Source organism: Osmia bicornis, unplaced genomic scaffold (assembly GCF_907164935.1).
Source record: "Osmia bicornis bicornis unplaced genomic scaffold, iOsmBic2.1, whole genome shotgun sequence".
Classification (NCBI taxonomy): Eukaryota; Metazoa; Arthropoda; class Insecta; order Hymenoptera; family Megachilidae; genus Osmia; species Osmia bicornis.
This window is the reverse complement of record NW_025791124.1, coordinates 354,295-378,093: the sequence shown is the minus strand read 5'-3', so window position 1 is coordinate 378,093 and position 23,799 is coordinate 354,295. Positions and strand designations below refer to the sequence as shown.

At 38.9% G+C, this 23,799-nt stretch overlaps 2 protein-coding genes across 2 annotated transcripts; both read left to right on the top strand.

Moving 5' to 3' along the window:
* The first annotated feature begins 4,918 nt into the window (after positions 1–4,918).
* LOC123988780 lies at positions 4,919–7,644 on the top strand. Its single transcript, XM_046289525.1, has 6 exons — positions 4,919–5,173; positions 5,528–5,863; positions 5,964–6,042; positions 6,179–6,436; positions 6,482–6,936; positions 6,985–7,644. The coding sequence occupies exons 1-6, from the start codon at positions 4,919–4,921 to the stop codon at positions 7,642–7,644; spliced, it is 2,043 nt and encodes a 680-aa protein (XP_046145481.1).
* Positions 7,645–17,264: 9,620 nt separating this feature from the next.
* LOC123988772 (zinc finger protein 853-like) lies at positions 17,265–19,033 on the top strand. The gene is made up of 4 exons (XM_046289518.1): positions 17,265–17,443; positions 18,392–18,476; positions 18,601–18,831; positions 19,005–19,033. Exons 2-3 carry the CDS (start codon positions 18,455–18,457, stop codon positions 18,741–18,743), a joined length of 165 nt encoding a protein of 54 aa, XP_046145474.1. The 5' UTR covers positions 17,265–17,443; positions 18,392–18,454; the 3' UTR covers positions 18,744–18,831; positions 19,005–19,033.
* The last annotated feature ends 4,766 nt before the right edge of the window (positions 19,034–23,799 follow it).

The following is a 23,799-nucleotide window of genomic DNA, read 5'->3' as shown; positions in this document are numbered from 1 at the left end:
AATTAAACAAGAACCAATAAAATGAAAGGAAAGGACAAAGTAATAATAGTCATTGTAGATTAAACAGAAGAAAAAAGAAAAAAAATGATAAAATACAAAAAAGGGAAAGAACGGATAAAACAAAGAAATAATGAGACTGTGCAAATGTATAATAAAAACGCATCATACAGTGTAATTCAAGATAATACATGAACTTCATCTTTGGGCTAGATTAGTTAATAAGAACTGCTATTGTTATATGTTATCAAATTATATCTATATCTAATTACTGTAATATACCTAGCGGGCTCAATTCCTGTTTCTGTTTCTAAAGGGCCATATGTTACGGTTCCTTACAGTCGTCATCTGACTGAACCTTCTGAACTTCATGTAGGATCCGTGAACTACACGGGTATGTGCTTCGTATAAACTTCGGTACCCAGAGACAATCTGCATATCTATGACTCTTGCAATGCCATTGCGAATTACAAGAAGATCTGGTTTACGAAAACCAACAGATGTTCTTATCTTTGGCTCGATAATAACGTTCCAGTTGTTCTTAAGTAAGACCTCATTTACATAATTTACAATAGCATTATGCCTTAAGATTCTACCACCATGTGTCCGGAAGCATTCTTGCACAACATGTGCAGATGTCTCCGGGACGTTACAACCTGCTCTGCACATATAATCTTGAGTAGCACGTCTGAGACCCCGAGAAGTGCGCATTAACGAACGGAGTGCGTTAATCCTCATTTTAATGTTCTCAATATATTCACCTGCTGGCATTCGAACATATGGGTCGAATACCCAGCTATAAGAGGCATGATATTTATTACAATCTCGAAGCTCGTATCCATCAACAGAGCGGTGAAACATTTCGGACCATTTGATTTTTTTAGATTCGGCAATGTTACACCATTTAATTTTATCGCTAACTCATTTACTAGTGGCTGCAGCACGTATTGCAGGATTGAGGGCAAAATTAAGTCCACTAAGTCGTCGTTTGGTTAATTGCGGTATTTTCGTCTCAAAGCACATAATGCCAAGTCCGCATTAAATCCTATGAACAATCTACCATGACTAATTATTTGGTCTTGTATCTCCTTATGGCAGGAGAAACTTCAATCACAATGTTTCTGCCAGTATAGTTAACATTAATATCCGCAGGGTCCTGCCCATCTAAATTGCGTGTGGATATTTCATCTGCTAGTTCATCTGCTTTAATATTGTCCGGTACATTGCGTATCAATAATTTTGGTCTTAAACTTGGTTTATCACGTACAATAAGACCAGCGTCTTTTAGATCTTGCGAATTCTTAAGGTCTTCTAGATTAACAGTTTCAGCAACAACGCGAACAGCAACATTTTTTAGCAAAATAACACTAAGTGCACGTATGTTAAATTTTTTAGGACTAATCTTTGTTAATAGCGCATTTTTAATATCTGTCGAATCAGCAAATTTAGATCTAGCAGTACTTGCAAGTTCAACAATAAATTCTTTATTTCTGTTTATGGCTATAGACTGAGACTTTGAGATAGACATGGATGGTATTGAAGGTATTGCGGAAGTTCCTGAGTCCGTAACTGCGGTGGCATAAGATCTAGAAGGAACGGAAGCTTTGGCGGCGACTGTCTTTTCAAGGGTCGTAATAACATTTGACATACTTTCAGTTACCTTTTTACCGACACTCTCCTCCAAAGCTTTTTGATGCTCAGTATTTATTGTAAAAATCTTTAGAAGTTCATCGTTAATGCTACCACCAATCTGTTCAGTAAGAGTCGACATTTCAGTTCCCATACTACTACATTTTCCGGAATTAATTACCTGTATAAATTGATTTTGAAGAGTCATAATTTCCTCATATCTAGCCGCTAAGTCAACATAGGCTCGACTAATTGTACAATATAATGATTTCATATATTTCATTGCATCATTAATCGAAGTAGTACGCACTTTTCTCTCTTTAACAGGCATGGTTTGCTCTAGGCTATATTCATGACCTTTAATATCGTCATCGAATTTAGTAAATTCATTAAGGCTTATAAGGTGAAGGAACGTACTCTGCGAAGATGGTTCATCGCTCAGCTCGCAAAGTGGGCTTGAATGTGGCCTTGGACGCTTCTTAGCTGCGCTCGTTGGGGTCTCGGTTTGACTCAAGGTTAGACCGCTGATAACTCTTGGGTATGACAAGGAAAGTACGGAAGGATGATCCGCCTGTAGGACCTGCAAAAGAAATAGAGTTAATACAGAGTAGAAGAGAAGAATAAGGAAAATAGCGTAACACTTAGAAGAAAAGAGTATAAGGAAGCGAAAGACAAGAGCGAAGAAAAAGAGAACAAGACCGCAAACAAGAGAAAGAGAAAAAAAAGAAGACGAAAAAAAGGGAAAAAAGAAAAAGAAATAAAGGAGAAAACAAGAAAAAAAGAAAAAAAACCAAAAGAATAACTCAAGAAAAGTATATTAATATGTGATATATTAAGTTGAATGAAATTCTTCAATCTCCGCCGACAATCGGTAAAATGATGTGCGTCCTCAATAGATTAAGCCTCTTGGTAATACTCGCTCGCCAATGATGACAATCAACCGCCTGGCGGTATGCCGGTAAAAAGGAAGGCACTATGAAAACGGTGATCCACTGCTTGCTCGCTCAAGGAAAGGTGGTGCTCTTCTTTATCGACGGCAGACAACTGCTACTGCGGGCAGAATAAAGTCCTTCCTTATCGACAGTTGAGCAAGCTCCTGGTGTCGATAATGTTAGTACGGTAGTGCAGAGCTCCACAGAGAGCTTCACACGTTCGCCGTTGGTGGCACTGAACCACGATGTTCTATAACGGATGCCCCGTATTTTACTCATGTACAATGTTTATCTGCTATTTTCCACTTAATCTTTACACTTGACGAGACAAATTATTCACCAAACGCTTCATTAAAAAATAACAAAACCTCTTCTTACAATATTTTAAGGTTCATAAGCATATATATAACGTAGAAGTAGCTTGCATTGTCATCCACGTGCACGCACGTGGGTGCCGTGAACGAAACGCTTTCTTCACTAATAAAACCTATTATTTCACTGAGCTACACCACGATTTATATATCATCATGTCCGCTATTCGAAACACTATACGCCAGTATCAAATTTTGATCGAGAAAGTCACTTTTTACCAGTAAAACTGTCTCATAAAGACGGAGCACTAACAAACGCGTCACGCCGCCATTAAGAGAGTCATAGTTACTCCCGCCGTTTACCCGCGCTTTTTTGAATTTCTTCACGTTGACATTCAGAGCACTGGGCAGAAATCACATTGCGTCATCACCCGTGAGGTCCATCGCAATGTTCTGTTTTAGTTAGGCAGTCGGATTCCCCTAGTCCGTGCCAGTTCTGAGCTAAGCGTTAAATGGCGGCCGAAGAAGCGACCACGACGGCGTAACCGTCACGGAAGCCTCGCAGCAAGAAAGATCCGCGGGAGGCACAGGCACGGGACCGAGCTCGGATCCCGGGACGCGACCGAAGTCGCCAACCGTTCACCTCGTCCAGGGCCGGCACGCCAGCCAGACCCGCTTCCCGACCAAGCCCGACACGCCCCGCTCCTCAGAGCCAATCCTTATTCCGAAGTTACGGATCCAATTTGCCGACTTCCCTTACCTATATTAATCTATCGACTAGAGGCTCTTCACCTTGGAGACCTGCTGCGGATATGGATACGAACCGGAGCGACACTTCCACGTGGCCCTCTCCTGGATTTTCAAGGTCCGAGGGGAAGATCCAGACACTGCCGCAACTGCGGTGCTCTTCGCGTTCCAAACCCTATCTCCCTGCTAGAGGTTTCCAGGGAACTCGAACGCTTATACAAAAAAGAAAACTCTTCCCAGATCTCCCGGCGGCGTCTTCAGGTCATTTTGGGTTACCCCGACGAACACTCTTACGAGGGCCCGAATGGTATGCGGTTCCGCTGCCGGGTTCCGGAATAGGAACCGGATTCCCTTTCGCCCAATGGGTGTGCATCTCTGCAACTATTGTTATATTAATTCTGTTCAAAAATGCATTGATTTCAACCGTCGCCACGCGGACCGCGGCAGCACTCTTTAGCGCGACCGGCAGCCACCTTGGATGCCGGTCAGGCCGACCAATCACCGCGCTCTACGTCATCGAGAAGAAAGCCAACGGTTCTCGCTACGACGAAGCCGGTGGTTCGGCCATTACTGTTACGCTTCGCTTAGAAGTTATTACGCTCAATCTCAATCATATTAACTTTGATTAATCGCGCGATTCAGCCAACGGCTCACTCGTTCTCATAAACGTGCGTATTATACATAAACCCGCGCCATTAATATAACTACGCGGTGCCACGTGTGGAACCTACACGTGGTCACACAACACAAACGCAATCTCATATCCACCGCGACGCGTGTGCGATTGTACTTACGTTCAACATAAATTCGTGCAACGCACAATTTATTGTAATTACTGTACGTAGTGAAATTGTGCGATCAACGATCATTATATATTCCGTAAATAGTGTACATACTCTCTGTGCTGTAAATATACATTGTATTTGTGCAATCTCTTGTGCATCATTTATGAAACTCTCCGTCTCACTGCCGATCCTTTATACCGAACCGGTCTGTGCAATCTCGAAAACTTTTGAACATTTAGTGGTCCTTCGAGCCGGATCGGCAGTGACGGTTCGTGTGTGCGGCAACAACGTTGTCAGTGACTCTCAAAGTCAGTGACTGTAAAGTGCAGTGATGGCTGATAAGGGAGAAAAGGCCTCCAAGACGACGTCTCAGGCAGAGAAACCTGCCTCTCGACAGGCATCACCCACGCCTCCGACGACAGCAACGCTGGCAGTGCCAACGGCACTCCCTTGAGAGGCGCCTCCATCAACGGTGGAAAAACGCATAACTCGTGCATCATCTCCATCTGGCCTGTCCATGGAGTTAATTATCAAAGCGAAGGCGCAGATCAGCCGGGTGGAAGCGCTTCGCAAGATCATGGACACAATGCCAGAAATGCTCGACGAGACGTCCATCGACGAAATCAACTCCATCGGAGAACAAGTCGATAACATCGACAAGATGTTCCAAACGGAACATTCCTACCTGGCGGTAACCTGGCCCACGGGTCAGCACTCTCACCCCTATCTTGCTCATGATTATTACGACTTGGAGATGGGCGTAGTTGTTGAGGTGCGACGTCGCCTCAGCAAATTTCGTACAGCGCACGCTAGGTTGCGCGCAGCGCGCGGGGCCTCACCCACACGACGAACACCGTCGAAGCTCCCGGAACTTACACTTCCGACATTCACGGGAAGATACGAGGCATGGCCCGCTTTCTGCGAAGTATTCAATTCGATCATCATCGAAAATGAACGCCTCTCCAACGTAGAAAAGCTTCACTACTTGCGGTCGTGCCTACGGAGTGATTCGCTTCGAGTGATCTCCAACCTGCCCTCCATCGGAGATTCATTCCCCATCGCGTGGAAAAACCTCAAGCAACGCTTCGAGAACAAGCGAATCATTATTTCTTCATTGCTGGACCAGCTCTTCTCGACGTCGCCAGTGCAGCACAAAAATGGTACGGCCTACCACAACGTGGCGGCCAATCTGCGCGACTACAACACGTCGCTACGCGCCCTCGCAACGCCAGAAGAACTCTGGAACTGCACTCTTGTGCATGTAATGTCGCGTAGTCTTGACAAGACTACGCGCGAAGCCTGGGAAACCAGCTTGGGAACGACAACGGAGTTCCCCAGGCCTGAAAAACTTGAAGAGTTCCTTACAACAAAGGCTAGAGCTCTTGAAAGAGCGGCAGCTCAAGCAGAAGCTCAGGCTAAGGCCAAGACTAGAAGTCAACGACCTGCGCTTTCTGCAACCCAGGTATCAGCGATGGCTAGGGCTTCAGTGCACGCATATCCGTGCGACTGTTGCCAAGATGACCACTTCATCATCTCCTGCTCAAAGTTCTGGGCAATGACAGCTCCAGAGAGGCGACGTCTCGTCGACAAAATCTCACTTTGTCGAAACTGCTGCGGCCGACACACAACAGCAAACTGCAAGTGAGAGCACAGGTGCAAGCAGTGCGGACGCCCACACCACACCATCTGCCGCCTGCACAGCCAACGGCTAAGGCTCCAGCCGAGAAGTCAGAGGAGGCGACAACGTCGTCTTCTACAGATGCACAATAAGGTGTAGGTGCAGTCGTCGCACAACAATCTCAAGCTCAACGGGTCAACGATCTAACTCAACCGCCAACACGCGATCAACGATCGTGCTCACTTGCAACGCAAGCTGAACTAACGCTGTTAGCAACAGCAAATGCACAAGTCATCACATCATCTGCAACCCACAACGCAAGGCTGCTCGTCGACTACGGATCGGAGCTCAGCTTTGTCGCTGAAAATCTCGTCGAACAGCTGGGACTTGATGGCAAAAAATCAACACAAACTCGAGGTATTGTATTATTACATTTGCAATCTCTTTACAATACCTTATCAGTTTTGATACAAATTCATATATTACGAACTTTAACTGCAACATTGCCATCTTCTAAGACACCCAAGGAAGAATGGCCACATCTCAACCGTCTCAAGTTGGCAGATCCTAATTTCTACAAACCAAGAACAATCGACATTATCATCTGTGCCGACAATTACGGACGGATCATTAAACCAAATTTAGTTAAAGGTTCGCCATCAATGCCAGTCGCTCAGCTTTCTATATTCGGATGGCTCGTTATTGGACCAGCAAGCACACGTCAAGCTCGTGCTTATTCATCATTCAATGCATCGGTCTCTCAAGACAGCGACGCTGCTTTGAGAGAATTGCTGGCGAAATTCTGGATTCAAGAGGAGCCTCCAACGGAAACAACATCTCAACTCGCACCTGAAGAACAAGAGTGTGAAAATCACTTTCTTGCAACGCATGGACGTGATTCTACTGGGCGATACGTGGTGCGTATTCCTCTTAAATCAAATACTAATGTTTTGGGCACTTCTTAGAGTACTGCTCGTTCCTGCCTGCGACGCACGCTTAACAAGCTCAGCAGGAATCCTGAGTACCGTGAACAATACCAACGGTTCATGAAAGAATACGAGGACCTCGGTCACATGAAGACGGCTTCTTCAATCTCGCCCAACGACACATCAATCTATTATCTTCCTCATCGCGGAGTTTTCAAGCCTGACAGCGAAACAACAAAGCTGCGGGTTGTCTTCAATGGCTCAAGTCCAACAACAACTGGAATTTCTGTCAACGACATCATGCACACTGGTGCGAATCTTCTGCTCAATATCAACGACGATTTGCTGTGGATTCGTCATCACAACTGCATCTTAGCCACGGACATCACAAAGATGTACCGTCAAGTACGAATACATGAAGACGACTGGAATCTCCAACGGATACTGTGGATTGATGAGGAATCTAACGAAGTCCCATACACACTAACAACGGTCACCTACGGTACCAAGGCTGCACCATTTCTTGCAGTCAGAGCCCTGTTGCAACTTGCAGAGGACGAGGGTCAACGCTACCCACTGGCTGTACCATCAATCAAATATGCAAGGTATGTCGACGACATATTTGGTGGTGTAGATTCTCTTGATTCGTTAATTGAAATTGCTTCACAATTAACTGACTTGTGCAACGCGGGCGGTTAAAAAAACATTTTGCGTTTTTCCATTCCTAACGACTTTTTTTCTAAATGTATGTTCACCGATTACTCCGAGACGGATGGACCAATCGGAACGAAACATTTTGCGTCTGGTAGAGTATGTCTTCCGATTGGTCCAGTTAAGAAAACATTTTGCATTTTTATCCAACTTCGAAAAGGAGGAGGGTACTGTCACGTCCTGTGACGCATTCTTTAAAATTTCTATTTCGCCACCCAAACTCTTTAAGCCGCTATTTCGCCACCCAAATTCTTTAAACTTATATTTCGCTATACAGATTCTTTAAACTTACATTTCGCGATACAAATTCTTTGAACTTCTATTGCACCATCCAAATTCATCGCTCCGCAAAAATTCTGAGTGAGCAACTCAGCCGGGTCGTCGTACGGCGAGAACGCTGACGATCCGGATGAGGTGGTTCACCCGAATTGCCAAATCAAAAGTCGACTTCATTAATCAATATATAATAACGAGACCAAACCGCCCGCGTGCAGACCAACTATAGTACAGAACTCGTATCAGATCAAATTTAGTGCAGACTCAAAAGTCATCGCGACCCGATCACTTCCGTGAAACTCGTTCAGAATCGGCCAGTCCGTTAACGCGAATCCGGATTTTATTCTAACACGCGTACAAAATCCGCAATATACGACTCTGCTACGGGACCCAGAGACCCGACAGAGCAACTCGTCAATTGTAAAACACGCGCAAGTTAAGAACTGTACGAAATACCCATAAACATTTGTTGTGCTCGGAAGTGTGTGAACTTCAATTAAACGTCTACCCTACTGTCTACATCCACCAGGACGACTTATTTCTATAGGTATCCTCGCCCAGCGAAAGGTAAGTAAGAACCTCTACCTAACTAACAACGTAGATTAAATCATACAAAAGTACGCGGAGAACTCAGTGAGAGGGAGAACTCCGCGACATTACAGTACTCAATTCGATCAGTATTTTTTTTTTCCTGGCTTTGTTCACCGATTACTTCCAGATGAATGGACCAATCGGAATGAAATCTTTTGCGTCTTGTAGGACATGTCTTCCGATTGGTCCCGTTATAAAAACATTTCGCATTTTTTTATTCCGAACGGTATTCATTATTGCAAAATACGTTCTGGTTCAAGGAATGCACCGATTGCGATGACAGTTTTCACATTTCGTAGATCATTCCACAACGATTCGTGGAATATAAATTTATGTTAACTTTTTATTGTTAATAACTACTGTTATTGTAATAAAAAGCCTATTCTTTAGGGTTACCGTCCAAGGAAAATGCCGATCGCGATTTTTCAAAGTTGTCCCTGCAAGTAAACTTCGTCAGTTTCTTTACCAATTGGTTGCTAATAAATATAATAAAAAATAATAAAAAGGCTTGGCTTTCTTCTTCACGTATCGGAAGCTGGCAGCCGATTTGGACTGTTTCTTTGCAAAAGTAACTGTCGTAATCTTTGCATTTCTGCGAGTGCTCTCTCGTCATGAGGTTTAACAAGGACTTTGTTTGGTGCTAAATCAGATAAAACTAGACCAGCTAGGCTTTTAACACGACTAAGTGCAACGTAAATTTGGCCTTTTGCAAAATTCTTTTTGCCAAGATCAATTACTGCTATGTTTGATGTAGTCCCTTGTAATTTGTGCACCGTTACTGCCCAACTTAGAATAAGTTCTGCGCTCGACGTCTCCATAACCTTTCGTTGCTTGAAACGTTGCTACAACTGGAGATATTGGAATGTAACCGTCGGTATCTTTGAATCTATTTCCAATTGACTCGTCGTCAAATTTTATGAGTACTGAGTCTGGCAACTCTCCCTGTTCTAGTTGATCACTTCGAAGTGCCGGCCATCTAAATTTCTTTACTATTCCCATTGCGCCGTTTATCAAACCATCAGAAATTGATATATTTCGTCGCAACATGATTCGTGATCCATCAGTTAACGTTATTGTATGTAATAGTCCGCCACAATTATTTACATTTACAGGTATGACATTTGCTGGCGGCCTTTTTCCATATGTAGCTCCCTCACGGGACTCGTCTGTTGAATCAATGATGTACATTCGATGTGATTTTGCTAATTCACCAGTCATTTTTGAATTATATTCATCCACTAATTTTATCGTTGGGAATATTCTTACTGCTGCACCATACTCGAACTCTCCGGTTAGGGGAATTCTTCTTCGTTCGCATAGTATTTCCAGTTGAGAAGTTGTCACTTCTCCAAACCGAAGGTTATTCAATAAATCGATAAACTCAACGTCATCTCTTTGTCGCATATTAATGGTGAGTTCGCAGAATGAAAATTGGTGCCATAAATTAATTTCTGCAGTACACCAATGTGGCTGTACAAAACACCAGTGTCCTTTTACTGGGGGCAACTGCATGATATCGCCAAAGAGAAGTACATTTACGCCACCAAATAGTTTATCATTTGTTTTGAATTCTTGCAATCTTAAATGAATTATTCGCAAATTCTCATAAGACACCATTGATATCTCGTCGATAATCAACAACTTTGTATGACGCCACTTTCGTCTCTCCTGTTCGAGCCTTTGTCCTGTCAGTCGTCGATAGGTCATTGCAGTACGTTTTGTCAATAGGTAACGAGAACAAGGAATGCAAAGTTTTTCCGAATATTTGACGGGCGTCGACGCCAGTCAAAGAAGCTACTTCAATGAAAGATGATTTTATCATCGTATCAATTGTAGGATTATAGCAGCGTTTAACATGTTCAACAAGTAATTTTAAAATAAACGACTTACCGCTACCAGCTCCTCCGGTAATAAAAAGCAACATTTGTTCGGTATTTTCATCATGATCATTTTGTTTAATATCTTTCTCAATTACTTCGGAAACTGATTTCAATGAGTCTTTCTGTTGAATATTCAGACTTCGAATGCTATTAAAGAATACGTCTTCGGGAATTGCACGTGTTTCTTCTTGCGGTTGATCTTCATATAAATCACCTTGATCATAATATACTGTTTCGTCGGCATGAATTCTGACTGGTTCTCCTAAATGTTCATTATTACTTTCTTCTTCGTGTACACCGAGTCCCATCGAAGTTGTCGCGGTGAAGTTGGCGCGCTAACGCCGCCGCGGCGTGAATGCGTTAGCGCGCCAACTTCACTACGACAGCTTCGATGGGACTGAGTGTACAACATTCAAAGCAACAGCCTGGGCGAACACCGCTTCGATAATGTGCTCTGCGTGAGCAAATTGTTCGACGGTTGCGTTACCCAACATAGGTTTCAACTCGCTTTGCCGTCGAAGAAAACATTGTTCCGAGGATTCGCTTTCGGACATAAGTGTACTTTCATCACGAAATGGAATGTGACACACTATTAAGTTATAAAAATGTCCTTCCCTATCACTGTTTAAGGTATAATATCGATGGCGAAATACAGCTGATTTTTTTCTTATTCGCATTCGGGTATTGTCCTTTAATTTTATAAACCTCGACCTCGATATTTCTTCATCGTCATTTCTAAGTTCTGCGTCCCCATCCTCTTCTGTCCACAATCCACTTGAAACTGTTTCATATCGGACAGCAAATTCAGCTAAGCTTAAATCCTCTAGATTGTCTGGTCTCTTTACGTAACGATCGAATATGTTATTGAAAAATGATGTTTCATTTTCTTCGAATCGGAGAATTCTATATCTCTGTACAGGCCGACAGTTGTTTATAAATACAGCTTTTCTCGAGCTCATTTTAAGGGGCAGATGGCACAACCGATATGCACATTCTATAGCACAAACCACACGTTCATGATTTTAAGAAACGGTACTATTCTGCACAACATTTGTTTTTCGATTTCCGATAAACCTGTTATCTTCAGAGGTACCTGCATGAGTTTCATTTTATTCCAGAATGCCTGTGATGGAACTTTGTGTTTTTTGAGATGATTTAGGCAACGAGAACATGTTGTTATCTTCTCTGATTTTAATAAATTTGCAAGAATTAGACTATACAAAGGCTGCGTGTGTAAAGCGTAACGTTGCTGCGGATATAAAGTCTTGTAACACACTGCACACAGTACATTAGCAAAAATATTAATAGCCGATTTAAAGTAGTCTTCCTAAAGGAGAAGTTCTTTTCTCCGTTTCTTAGCTAGTTCACGCATATTTCTTAAACGTATATTCCTTGATTCGACACGTTCACTTAGTACTACTTTCGGCATACGATTTCTCACAACCATTAGATGTTGCGAACGTTCCTCATTAGATTCGTTCATTAAACGCTTGCGGATTAATCCGATACGGCGTGACCGTTCCTTATTGGATTCGTTCGCTAAACGCTTGCGGATTAATCCGATACGACGTGATCGTTCCTCCGCAGATTCATTCGCTAAACGCCTGCGGATTAATTCGATACGATGTGACATTTCCTCCGCAGATTCGTTCGCTAAACGCCTGCGGATTAATGTGAAACGGCGTGATCCTTCCGCGGTAGATTCGTTCGCTAAACGCCTGCGGATTAATGCGAAACGGCGTGACCTTTCATCCGCAGATTCGTTCGCTAAACGCCTGCTCATTAATTCGATACGACGTGATCGTTTCTCGGTAGATTCGTTTTTTAAACGATTAGAAATGCTGCTTAGCCGACGTTTTCTTTCGTCAATCGTTTCGCGCGATTCTTTCGGAATAGCGTATTTTCGTTTTGCAGACAATCTCGAACGGCGATTGTCAATAGTTTCTTCACGCCGTGCCTTTGCGTTTCTTTCACGTTCTTTAGAAAGACGTAATTGCGTGGCGTCGCGTCGTTTGATTCATTCGCACGATACTTCCTCATACGGGATGCATGTTTTGTAGGTCTACCCATCGCTTCAAGCAATCGTGGTTGGTTTGTTTTTTATTTATTTTAGAAACAATTGGTCGCTCCAAGTAGACGTGATTTGTTTTTTATTTATTGCCAACAATTATTGGTCGCCCCAAGCAGACGCGGTTGGTTTGTTTTTTATTACAAACAATTATTGGTCGCTCCAAGCAGACGCGGTTGGTTTGTTTTTACAAGCAATTATTGGTCGCTCCAAGCAGACGCGGTTGGTTTGTTTTTTATTACAAACAATTATTGGTTGCTCCAAGCAGACGCGGTTGGTTTGTTTTTACAAACAATTATTGGTCGCTCCAAGCAGACGCGGTTGGTTTGTTTTTTATTACAAACAATTATTGGTCGCTCTAAGCAGACGCGGTTGGTTTTGGATTTTAGAAACAATTGCCAGTCGCTCCAAGCAGACGTGGCTGATTTTGTGGATTTTAGAAAGAATTGCCAGTCGCTCCAAGTAGACGTGGCCGGTTTTGGATTTTATAGAAAATATAAAATAATAGTAGTTAAAACGACTACCTTTGCAGCAATTTTCAAAAGATTCAATTAATTATTACAGCAGTAGTAATCAATTGAACACGAAACGTTGCCAGGTTTTTGTTTCAACTGACTAGGCGATCTGTCTATGGGCTGTAGCTATATTTGTTTATATTGTGAGGACGATCGCAATAATAGGCAAACTTATAGTAGAATTCCGTTACATTGTGTGATAAGTGGAAAATAAAGCAATGCGATATACGTACAAAACTCATGGCAATGTTAAATGGATCTAATATAACAGAAATTCACAAATACTTGCAATGTAATTAAAATTTGCATTACTTTATATTCAATTACATTTCCACGTGTCTTTTTATGCATCTTGGCACTGATTCGTATATTTATATCGTTATGATTTTATATCTCACGTTCTCTTATTTGCTTCACGAAGCTCATTTTTTGGGATAATTATTTAGAGATACGGACCACCCTCCGATGACCTTGACCTTGACATATGTTGTCAAGGTCACCCTCCTGAGTGACCTTCAGAAGATTTTAGCCGTCGCTCGTTTTTTATTAAAAAGTTATTAACCAAAACAGATTTGTAAAAATTAAGGTGGAAATGTCCATTAAAACTCAATTGGAAGTGAATATTATTGATGTATTAGGTTAGGTCAGGTCATATATTTATATCCGGCCGCCGTAAGGTGGCTAGCAACTCTTTCGTTATTATTTAAACAACACTATCATTTGGAGAAAGCGTTGCCGGCCGCCCAACGTCGGCCGGATTTAAATATATAACCTAACCTAACCTATCACATCTATGTATTTTCCGTTCACGACAAGTTGGCGAGTCAAGGTCATACTCTCACTCTATTCTACCTCTCTAGCAACCACAGGCATGTTCCTTATTGGCTGAGGCCGGTGACAATGGTTGACGACGAACATATTGGGACAGAGTGAAATAGAATGATTTCACAGCATTGGCGTAACTACCCAATTAAAGTGTCAGCTATAAAAAGATACAATTTCTTGCTTTCTATCTATTGCCGCTAGAGATCGGCAATTGGGAGGCTACGTCAATGCTGCAAAGTTATCATTCTATTTCACTTTGTCCAGATATGCTCGTCGTCGTCCTTTGTCACTGGCCGCAGCCAATAACGACATAGCGCACGGGAGCAGGAGAGGTGGAACAGAGTGAGAAAGTAAACAATCTGCCTCGCCAACTTGTCGTGAACGGACAATATGGTTTCAATAATAATAATAAATTTAATTCATTTATTCGTTTATATTTTCCGTTAAAGGGTACATAGTAGACATTATTTCAAGAAATGCATCTAACCGTTCGTTGAAATCGTATGTTTTTTTAAATATAAATTCTGCTAAATAATGGTGAAAATGGTATTCTCTACGACCATATTGTGGAATACCTCCGCGAATATCTCTCCATAAGCGTTCTATGTTTTGGATATGGATACCCGTATTGGGATCAACAAAATTTTTAGAATGGTTGACTACGCTATGCTGATATATTTTTTTGTCGATTTTCTTATAAGCTTTCCAACAATCGCTGTAGATTATCGACCCAGGAGCAATGTATTTTTCGATTAAGGGTAGTAGCACTTCTGCACTACGAGATACAACTGGCACGACAAACATATTTTTCGTGCCCCGTTGTATACCACCAAAAAGTCATTGTCCTGTGATCAATCGTCCACGATGGTATTTTCGACGTCCGAATTTAGCTTCATCAATTTCGACGATGATTCCATTTCCACCAATTGGATTTTGTTTGCACATCAACCATTTATTCATGAGCTAAAATGTAACATTGTTGTATTCAAATATTATATATGTACATTTACGAATAAAATCATTAGGAAATAAATTAATTACCTCTTGGCAAAAGTTCACCCAATCAACTGCTGTGCATGATGAAATATTCAGCTCCTTTTCTAGAAATCTTTGTCGAGGGCAATTCATCATCATGACATAGCATATTAATCGACAACTTACGGTAATATTTATAACGCTTTGCGCAAACCATTATGCGTTTTAATACTCAAAATAACTGCTATATTTTCGAAATTTTATTGGTTAATAATTTTTTAATAAAAAACGGGCGACGGCTAAAACCTTCTGAAGGTCACTCAGGAGGGTGACCTTGACAACATATGTCAAGCTCAAGGTCATCGGAGGGTGGGCCGTATCTCTAAATAATTACCAAGATTGTTTAATGCCCAGTGTATAATTTTATAGTTATTACATTATTCTTCGAACTGAATAATATTCAACTTTTTTACCAGAGTCAGATTGTAAAAGTACATCGCGACAGATTGCGTTGGATCGAAAAAAACATATTTCGACAGGTTGTATACTGAGTGTAATAAAACAGTGTTCGGTTACCGTTTGAAACAGATTACCTCATTTAAAATTGGACCAAATGACTTGAGGTTTTTTGAGAAGTTATACACATTCATTTACTATGATATGTGCTTTTGTCGTTTTAAAAAATTGCAATTTGTTGAAATCGTGAAAGAAAATAGTAGAAAGCAATTTTTTCACGATTTCAACAAATTGTAATTTTTTTAAACGGCGAAAGCACATATCTGAATAAATAAATTTGTATCTTCTCATTAAAAAACACCTCAAGTTATTTGGTCAAATTTTAAATGAGGTATGTATTCTGTTTTAAACGTTGACTAGACACTTTTTTATTTCACTTGCTGTACGCCGTTTGGTTTTTGCGCGTTTGAGGTGAATAGAATATTTACGAATATTTACGTTCAATATAAATTACTACGCACATACTGTAACATCTAGCAGGAAGAAGAATAAACAAGAAGAATTTAATAACTAGTATTTATTAAAATATTTATTCATTTTTTCGTTTTTTTTTTATAATTAAAAATTTGTAACAGTTCATTTTTTTATTATTGTACTATTTTGATTTAAATAATTATATTCACACTTAATAACTAAAAAGAATCTTATATTTATTAATATTTATATTTAACACAAAAACTTATATACTTCAAAATATACGTCGATAATTGTCGCGTCGATAATTCTACCGCGTCGATAAAAGATCGACACAGCGCGCGAAATAAATAGAAAGAGACAGCAACAGCGCGTAGAAAGAGATAGAAACAAGCGTGGTATAGAAAGAGACAACAACAGTGCGTAGACAGAGATAGCGATACGCGCGGAGTCACGTACGCGCAGGTCAAAGTCCAAACACTTCCGGTATCGAAAGTACAGGTAGAAAAAACTGCTACGTCAGCAGTTCTCCGGTATAAATACGAGCGTGCCGCGCAAAGATTTTTCATTTCGATTCTGATCGTAGTCCGGCACGGGTCTATGGTACGATTTATATAGAATTCAGTAACCTTAGATTCTTTTGTCGGCAAGGCGGCAAAGGTTCCGCGTCAGACCCGGAGCGCTCAACTATCGGTTCGCAGCGGTTCTCTTACGTGTCAGGTTCGCACCCAAGCTTAACGAGCGAGCGAAAGCCGAAGCTCCTTGGATGCGGCCTATTAGTACACTGGCTCTAGAGCGACGATACCGTTTTGCAGTGTTCGCTACCAAGCTTAACGAGCGAGCGAAAGCAGAAGCTCCTTGGATGCGGCCTGTTCAGTGACGGCTAAGTTGCCCAGAAACCGAACTGTGGCCGAACGAGCTAGCTCCTACAGCGTCAAAACGGATCTTAGCCAATTTCCCGACAAACGATCAATTTATTAAATTCATTAAATTGTATTAAATTAAATTATATTGTAAATACAAATTATAGACTTAAAGTTTTATAATCGTATCTGGAACCGCGTTTACTAATCAATTTATTTTCCTCTGTATTTTTATTTTAGGTTGAATTATTTTTGTAACTAATAATCCAATTTTCTTTTATTGTATTCCAATTTTAGTACAAACACGATTGTTATTTTCTTTGTATTTTTCAATCCAGGGCGTACTCACTGTACCTTACTAATACTATTATTTTCTTTTTGTATTTCAAAACAGGGCGCAACATTTGTTAATTAATTACATTAATTCAATTCATTATTTAAATTCAATAATTAATTACATCAATTCATTCATTATTTAATTACATTCTTTTTATATTCCTTACCTTTTTATTATTATTACATTATAAACGAACAGCACATAATTTCTTGAATAAACATACTTATTATTTTGAGAAAGGAATTAACGTTGGATTTTACTCCTTTACCGCGTGCCACCCGAACCTATAATCCCTCCTTTATTATTATATTATATAAAAATACGAGTCGCCTTCTCATAGGGAACCGCTCTCCCTACGCGTCGGTGCAGTAGCGTGCTCGCGAATAATTCCGGGACGTTACAATACCAACAGGAATATAAACATTGAGAACAATTTGTGCGATCCGGGAATGTGCCCGACCGACTCTCTCCCTTTGGAAGTCACAGATTACTGCTCAGTTTCATACGATCAGTGACTCGAACAAGTGGTAAGTACGAAACGAGCAATGTTTAATTTTTGTATACATTGTATATAATAATATATATTAATAATTCTTAATGGCTGGTGGTGCGGTTTATTTAGTTGGTGTATTATTATAGTTACTTTGAACAAAAATAGTTTTATTACATCAAAGAATAACTTATTATTTTCATTTCATTATTTAACTTTAGATTTTGAATTGTTAACAAATTTTTATTGCAATTATTATAATAAAAAAGTAATATAAATATGTTAACAAATATGAATAGATATTTCTTTGTTTTTATTATCAATAGAACCTTTTATTTCTATTTAAAATGTTCATATTCAATATTGCTTTCTAACGGTTGAATGTGCGCTGAATACGAATGTAGGAACCATTTATCGCTATTAGAAACTTTGTTCGGGAGTTAAATAACGAACGCAATTGAATAGGGGAACAAACGAATAATTTGTTTATTTATTTATACTAGTCGGCAGTAAACTTGATATGAAATCGCACATGTATATAATAATTAGAATTTCTTCTACAACTTGAATTTAAAAAAAAAAATATTTGAGTACTACTGTATTTCGAATGTCATTTTTATCACTTTTATCGATATTTAAACATACGTAGTTGATAATATTTTATATATTTGGCAATTGAAATAATCAAAAATTTTAGCCACTGGTGAAAAATAGTTTCCGGATTCGTATTCAATGAATATAATAATAAAAATGTAGAAACAGTACATATTGAATGTTCGTTATCCTAATATGCTTTAAAAAGTATAGATGTGTTTCGATATATACGGTCTTGTCGCCGTTCGTGTAATTTTTCGTTCTATACAACATGAACACTATGTCACTGTAATCGATAATCTTCCACCGCTAGTCATTAATTAATATTAATGTAACTGTTATTACTTATATCTTTTGTTGCAAATATTACATGTATATATTTTTGATTCAGAACACAAACGTAATTAATAAATATAATATTAAAAATAATATTAAAAAAAAAAAAACAGTACAAATGGAGACGTCCGAAAACGATTGTAAGTATTATTTCAACTTTAATAATGGCAAAAGAGTTCAAGAAAAATTAAAAGAAACTCTGGAAAATGCATATATTGCATGATTCAGAAACATGCCAGTAATATATATATATTTCTCTTTTAGATCAAAAATTGGTGCGTGATGTGCAGCTGTTGCTGCAGCAACAGAACGAACAGCATCAGCGGCAAATGCAATTGCTACAGCAACAGCTGCAGCAACAGCAAGAACAGCAATTGCTACAACTGAGGGAGGAGCTCCTCCCTTAGCATGGACAGGGCGATCAACCGAGGGAGGAGCCCCTCCCTCAGGAGCAGGAGAAGAAGGCGGCGGAGGGGGCGGCGAGGCCACCGCGAAGTATGTATTACAGATTATTCTTTACTATACTATGAATTCTTGCCTCGTACAGAGGAATACAATATTGCCCTTATCAGAACATCTTTGTTGTTCAATATAAGGGCAAATATTTATAATAATAATATTTTAATAAAAAAAAATACATATCTAATGATTTCAATTTTACATTACAGAAAGAGGAGTAGCGGCTGGCCGGTCGCGGCGCCTGAGGGGGTACCCGGGATGGGAATGGGGGAGGGGGATAGGGGGAGGGGGGGAGGGGTAACATAGTTCAACTAAGTTTCTATTAAATAAAAAAAAAACAAAATTAAAGTTATTTAAAATAATGTTATTCGGTGTTCTGCTTTTTTATTTTTATTAACCACCAGTATTTCATCCTTACTTAACCATTAAGAACGAAATACCACCTTACGGCATCCTACAAATATTGTTCGTTTCTCTAATTCCACTAAAAAGTGTGAAATAAAATAATTTTTAACCAAAAAAAAATCCGACTTCGAAATGCACTAAAAAGCATAAAATAATTTCTATTTCCTTTATATCTGTATTCCACAGCTATCAATACAATCTACTTAATCGTTAAATAGGATACTAAATATATTTCAACCTTTTCGGAGGCGGCGCAAAATTAAACATATAATTTTTTCTTTGAAAAATAATAGGAATTTCATTATATCCTGTATCTTTACCATATCATCATCCCTTATCAATTATCGTACGTAATGTATTTCTGTCCACCATTTATATGATCGCAAATTAAGAAGCAAGCTATAGAGAGGAATCTCACACGTTATTAAAAATCTCCCTAGACCTCGTGAGCTGCGCAAGTTAAGTATGGTCTCTCGTGAAATGCAGTATATATGTACATCAGAAGTGCTACCACCTTCTGATACAATCGCTACAATTACAAATGTTTTCTGCCGTATCTACAACGTTTCGAATATGTTTTCTTACGACTTATTAATTACCAAGTTTGCCATACCGCAATCAAATCGTTATTGGCAGGATCGTATAATCAGGTACTTTTAATTTTGCGCCGCCTTCGAAAAGGTTGAAATATATTTAGTGTCCTATTTAACGATTAAGTAGATTGTATTAATAGCTGTGGAACACAGATGTAAATGAAATAGAAATTATTTTATACTTTTTAGTGCATTTCGAAGTCGGATTTTTTTTTTTGTTAAAAATTATTTTATTTCATTCTTAATGACTTTTTTTCTAAATGTATGTTCGCAGATTACTCCGAGACGGATGGACCAATCGGAACGAAACTTCTTGCATCTTGTAGAGTATATCTCCCACTTGGTCCCGTCAGATAGGCATTTTGCATTTTTTCATTGTTAACGATTTTTTTGCAAGAACGTAATGCTTGATTTACATTTTTCACCGATTTCCGCGAGACGGATGGACCAGTCGGATCGAAAATTTTGCATCTTGTAGAGTATATCTTCTAATTGGTCCTGGAAAAAAATTTTTGTATTTTTTCATTCCTAACGACTTTTATCGCAAAATACGTAATACTTCATTTATATCTTCCGGCGTTTATGCTGCAGGGAATGTACCGATAGCGATGAAACCTTTCACATTTAGTAGGCGGTATATCCGCGATGATCCCAGTTGCAAAAATTTATGAAATTTGTTGTTTATTAACAACTTAAATTCGGTCAATTTTCTTTCGGTTTATGGTTATTAGCTAAGCAACAGAAATCTAAAATCACCTTACACTATCCTACAAATACAACTGGTTCCACTAAAAAGTGTGAAATAAAATAATTTTTAACAAAAAAAACATCCGACTTCGAAATGCACTATAAAGTGTAAAATAATTTCTATTTCATTTATACCAATATTCCATAGCTATTAATAATATCTATTTAATCGTTAAATAGGATACTAAATATATTTCAAACTTTTCGGAGGCGGCGCAAAATTAAAAACTTTTCCTCCACTAGGAAGATCCTAACTCGGGCGTCGGCAACCTATGATAAATCACCCATTTGATAATTTCAAGTAAAGAATATTCAACGGGAATCAACAAATCCATTCCGAAGTAACTATACTGCAGTTCAGGGGTGACCGCACTTAACTCGCGCAGCTAGTGATCTACTGAGGTCTAGGGAGATTTTTAATAGTGCGTGTGATTCCCCTTTACAGCTTGCTTCTAACTTTGCGTTCGCATAATTTTTTTTGCGACAAATAATAGGAATTTCATTGTATCGTGAAACTTTACAATATCATTACCGGTTATCAGTTATCGTACGTCATATATTTCTGCCTACCATTTATATGATCGCAAAGTATAATAAGAAGCCAGCTGAAGAGGGGAATAACACACGTTATTAAACATCTCTCTAGACCTAGTGAGCGGCGCTAGTTAAGTAGTGTCTCTTGTGAATTGCAGTATAGTGCATGTCCATCAGGAGTGCTGCCAATTTCTCATACAATCGTTAAAATTACAAATGTTTTCAGCCGGACCTATAATTTTTCTCTTACGACTTATTAATTACCAAGTTTGCCATACTACAATCAACTCGTTATTGGCAGCACCGTTTGTTCGGGTATTTTTAATTTTGCGCCGCCTCCGAAAAGTTTGAAATATATTTAGTATCCTATTTAATGATTAAATAGACATTATTAATAGCTATGGAATATTGGTACAAATGCAATAGAAATTATTTTACACTTTTTAGTACCTTTTGAAGTCGGATGTTTTTTTTGTTAAAAATTATTTTATTGTCACCAGTCATTATTCGAGCGAAGGTACTCCTGCAAGAATTATGGCTTCTCAATCTCAAATGGGATGATCCACTGCCATCCCATGTTACAACAAGATGGATCGCGATCAGAGAAGATCTTACAAGCTTGGCCAAGCTCTCAATACCAAGGTGGTTCAACACCTACAACGATTCTACAGTGGAATTACACGGCTTCTCTGACGCTTCACAACTCGCCATGGCAGCAGTAATTTACATTACTGTTTTCTCACCGTCCACAGATCTCAAAGTGACGTTACTAGTATTAGATTATAGAGTTCAAACTCAATGAAACTCACAATATTTAAATAAAAAATAGACTTTATTATAAGCTCGGAAGGACGTCTTTACCCATGAAAGCTGAGCTAAGAAGCGAGGCTTTCTACGAATGCAACGCAGAAAATCCGGCGCCCACTTTAGAAAAAAAAATAACGGCCTGGGTCTGCAACGTGTTTATTACTCAGACCTATAAGTTTAGATACGGCCAGAGGCCCATTGACTCTGGTTACAAAGTTAGAGCTTTTCCATACAATGCACCCAGTGTCCCTCAACTCCACCATTCATTTTTGCTAAGATAGAAAAAACAAATTATCTAACACGCCTTCTCAAAAATGAATCGGCAGTTTTAAACTAAACTAATACATGATAGATTATATACACGTATACTATATATAACCAAATTATTTATAAAAAAAAATAAGACTATCCTTCCTTGCTTTTTCTGGGAATTGCATATGGCCCAACATTTGTTGCGAAGAATCAGGGAAACTCAGGAAAACCTGATCAGACCATTTCACACACTTATATATATATATAGAAATTTAAAAAAAAACTTAATCTAGAGTTATATAAATGTGAATATATATATTTGTCTGCATGTGCTTTCCTTACTCCAGGCCCATCATTGTCCTGAATTCTACAAATTTAGGTGCTGGTAACGGTTTCGTCAGCACATCTGCTATTTGACTATCTATATAAACATATTTAAGTTTAATTACATTCTTTTCTATTTGTTCTCTAGAAAAATGATATTTTATATCTATATGTTTCGATTTCTTGTGATTGCTTGGATTATTTGCAATACTTATGCAACCATTATTATCTTCATATATTACAATGGGCTTTGAAATATCTATCGCGATGCTAATTGCTAAAGATCTTAACCACATAGCTTCTCTCACACCTTCAAAGAGAGCCATGTACTCTGCTTCAGTAGATGATGCAGCTACTGATGCTTGTCTTTTTGTCGACCAACATATTGTGCATCGTTCGAATAATTTAAACAAATATCCTGTCGTACTTTTCCTATCATTTTCATCGTGACCTCCCCAATTAGAATCTACATAACCGCTTATTATATCATTATAATTACCTCTTATATAACTTAATTTGATATTACATGAACCTTTGAGGTATCTTAATACACGTTTTAAACTCTGCCAAAGTTCTTTATTGTTATTATTTGTATATCTGCTTAAAATATTCACCGCAGTACTCAAATCGGGCCTTGTACATATCATAATATACATTAGACAACCAATTAAATTTCTGCATGGTGCTTCATATTTATTTTCTAAATTCAAGGCTAAATAATCTAGTTTACTTGGCAGAGGAGTGCTGACAGGATTACACTCATTCATATTAAATCTTTCTAAGACCTTTTTGATATAAGCGGTTTGATCTAAAGTTATTTTATTATAGTCACGTTTAATTCTTATTCCTAAGAAATAACTAATATCATTTAAATCCGTCATTCTGAATCTGTTCTTTAAATATTCTTTAAAGTTAGTCATTGCTACCATATTTGCACAAGCAATCACAAGATCATCTACATACAATAATACATATATATTTTCTAATATATTTCCTTTATCTAATATATATATACATCGATCAACTGATGAACTCCGGAAACCCTTCTCTAAGAGACATCTTTCAAATACCTCAAACCAACATCTCGCTGTCTGTTTTAAATCATATATTGCTTTATTCAAATTACAGACATGATTTTCATTGCTTTCTACACCTTGAGGAACTCTTATATAAATTTCCTCTTTTAATTCACCATTCAAGAATGCAGTTTTCACATCCATATGATGTATCAATAAATTATGTTGATTACCAAAAGCTAGTATAAATCTAAAACTAACTATTCTCGCAACTGGTGCAAATATTTCGTTATAGTCTATTAAGTATTTTTGACTAAAACCGCGAG

Excerpts from the sequence above, each read along its gene's own strand:
- LOC123988780 (XM_046289525.1), top strand. The coding sequence starts at position 4,919 with ATGGAGTTAATTATCAAAGCGAAGGCGCAGATCAGCCGGGTGGAAGCG. Across the intron at positions 6,043-6,178 it reads CACACAACAGCAAACTGCAA|GTGCAGTCGTCGCACAACAA; the intron begins GTGAGAGCACAG and ends AATAAGGTGTAG. Across the intron at positions 6,937-6,984 it reads ATTCTACTGGGCGATACGTG|AGTACTGCTCGTTCCTGCCT; the intron begins GTGCGTATTCCT and ends GGCACTTCTTAG.
- LOC123988772 (XM_046289518.1), top strand. The coding sequence starts at position 18,455 with ATGGAGACGTCCGAAAACGATT. Across the intron at positions 18,477-18,600 it reads GGAGACGTCCGAAAACGATT|ATCAAAAATTGGTGCGTGAT; the intron begins GTAAGTATTATT and ends TTTCTCTTTTAG.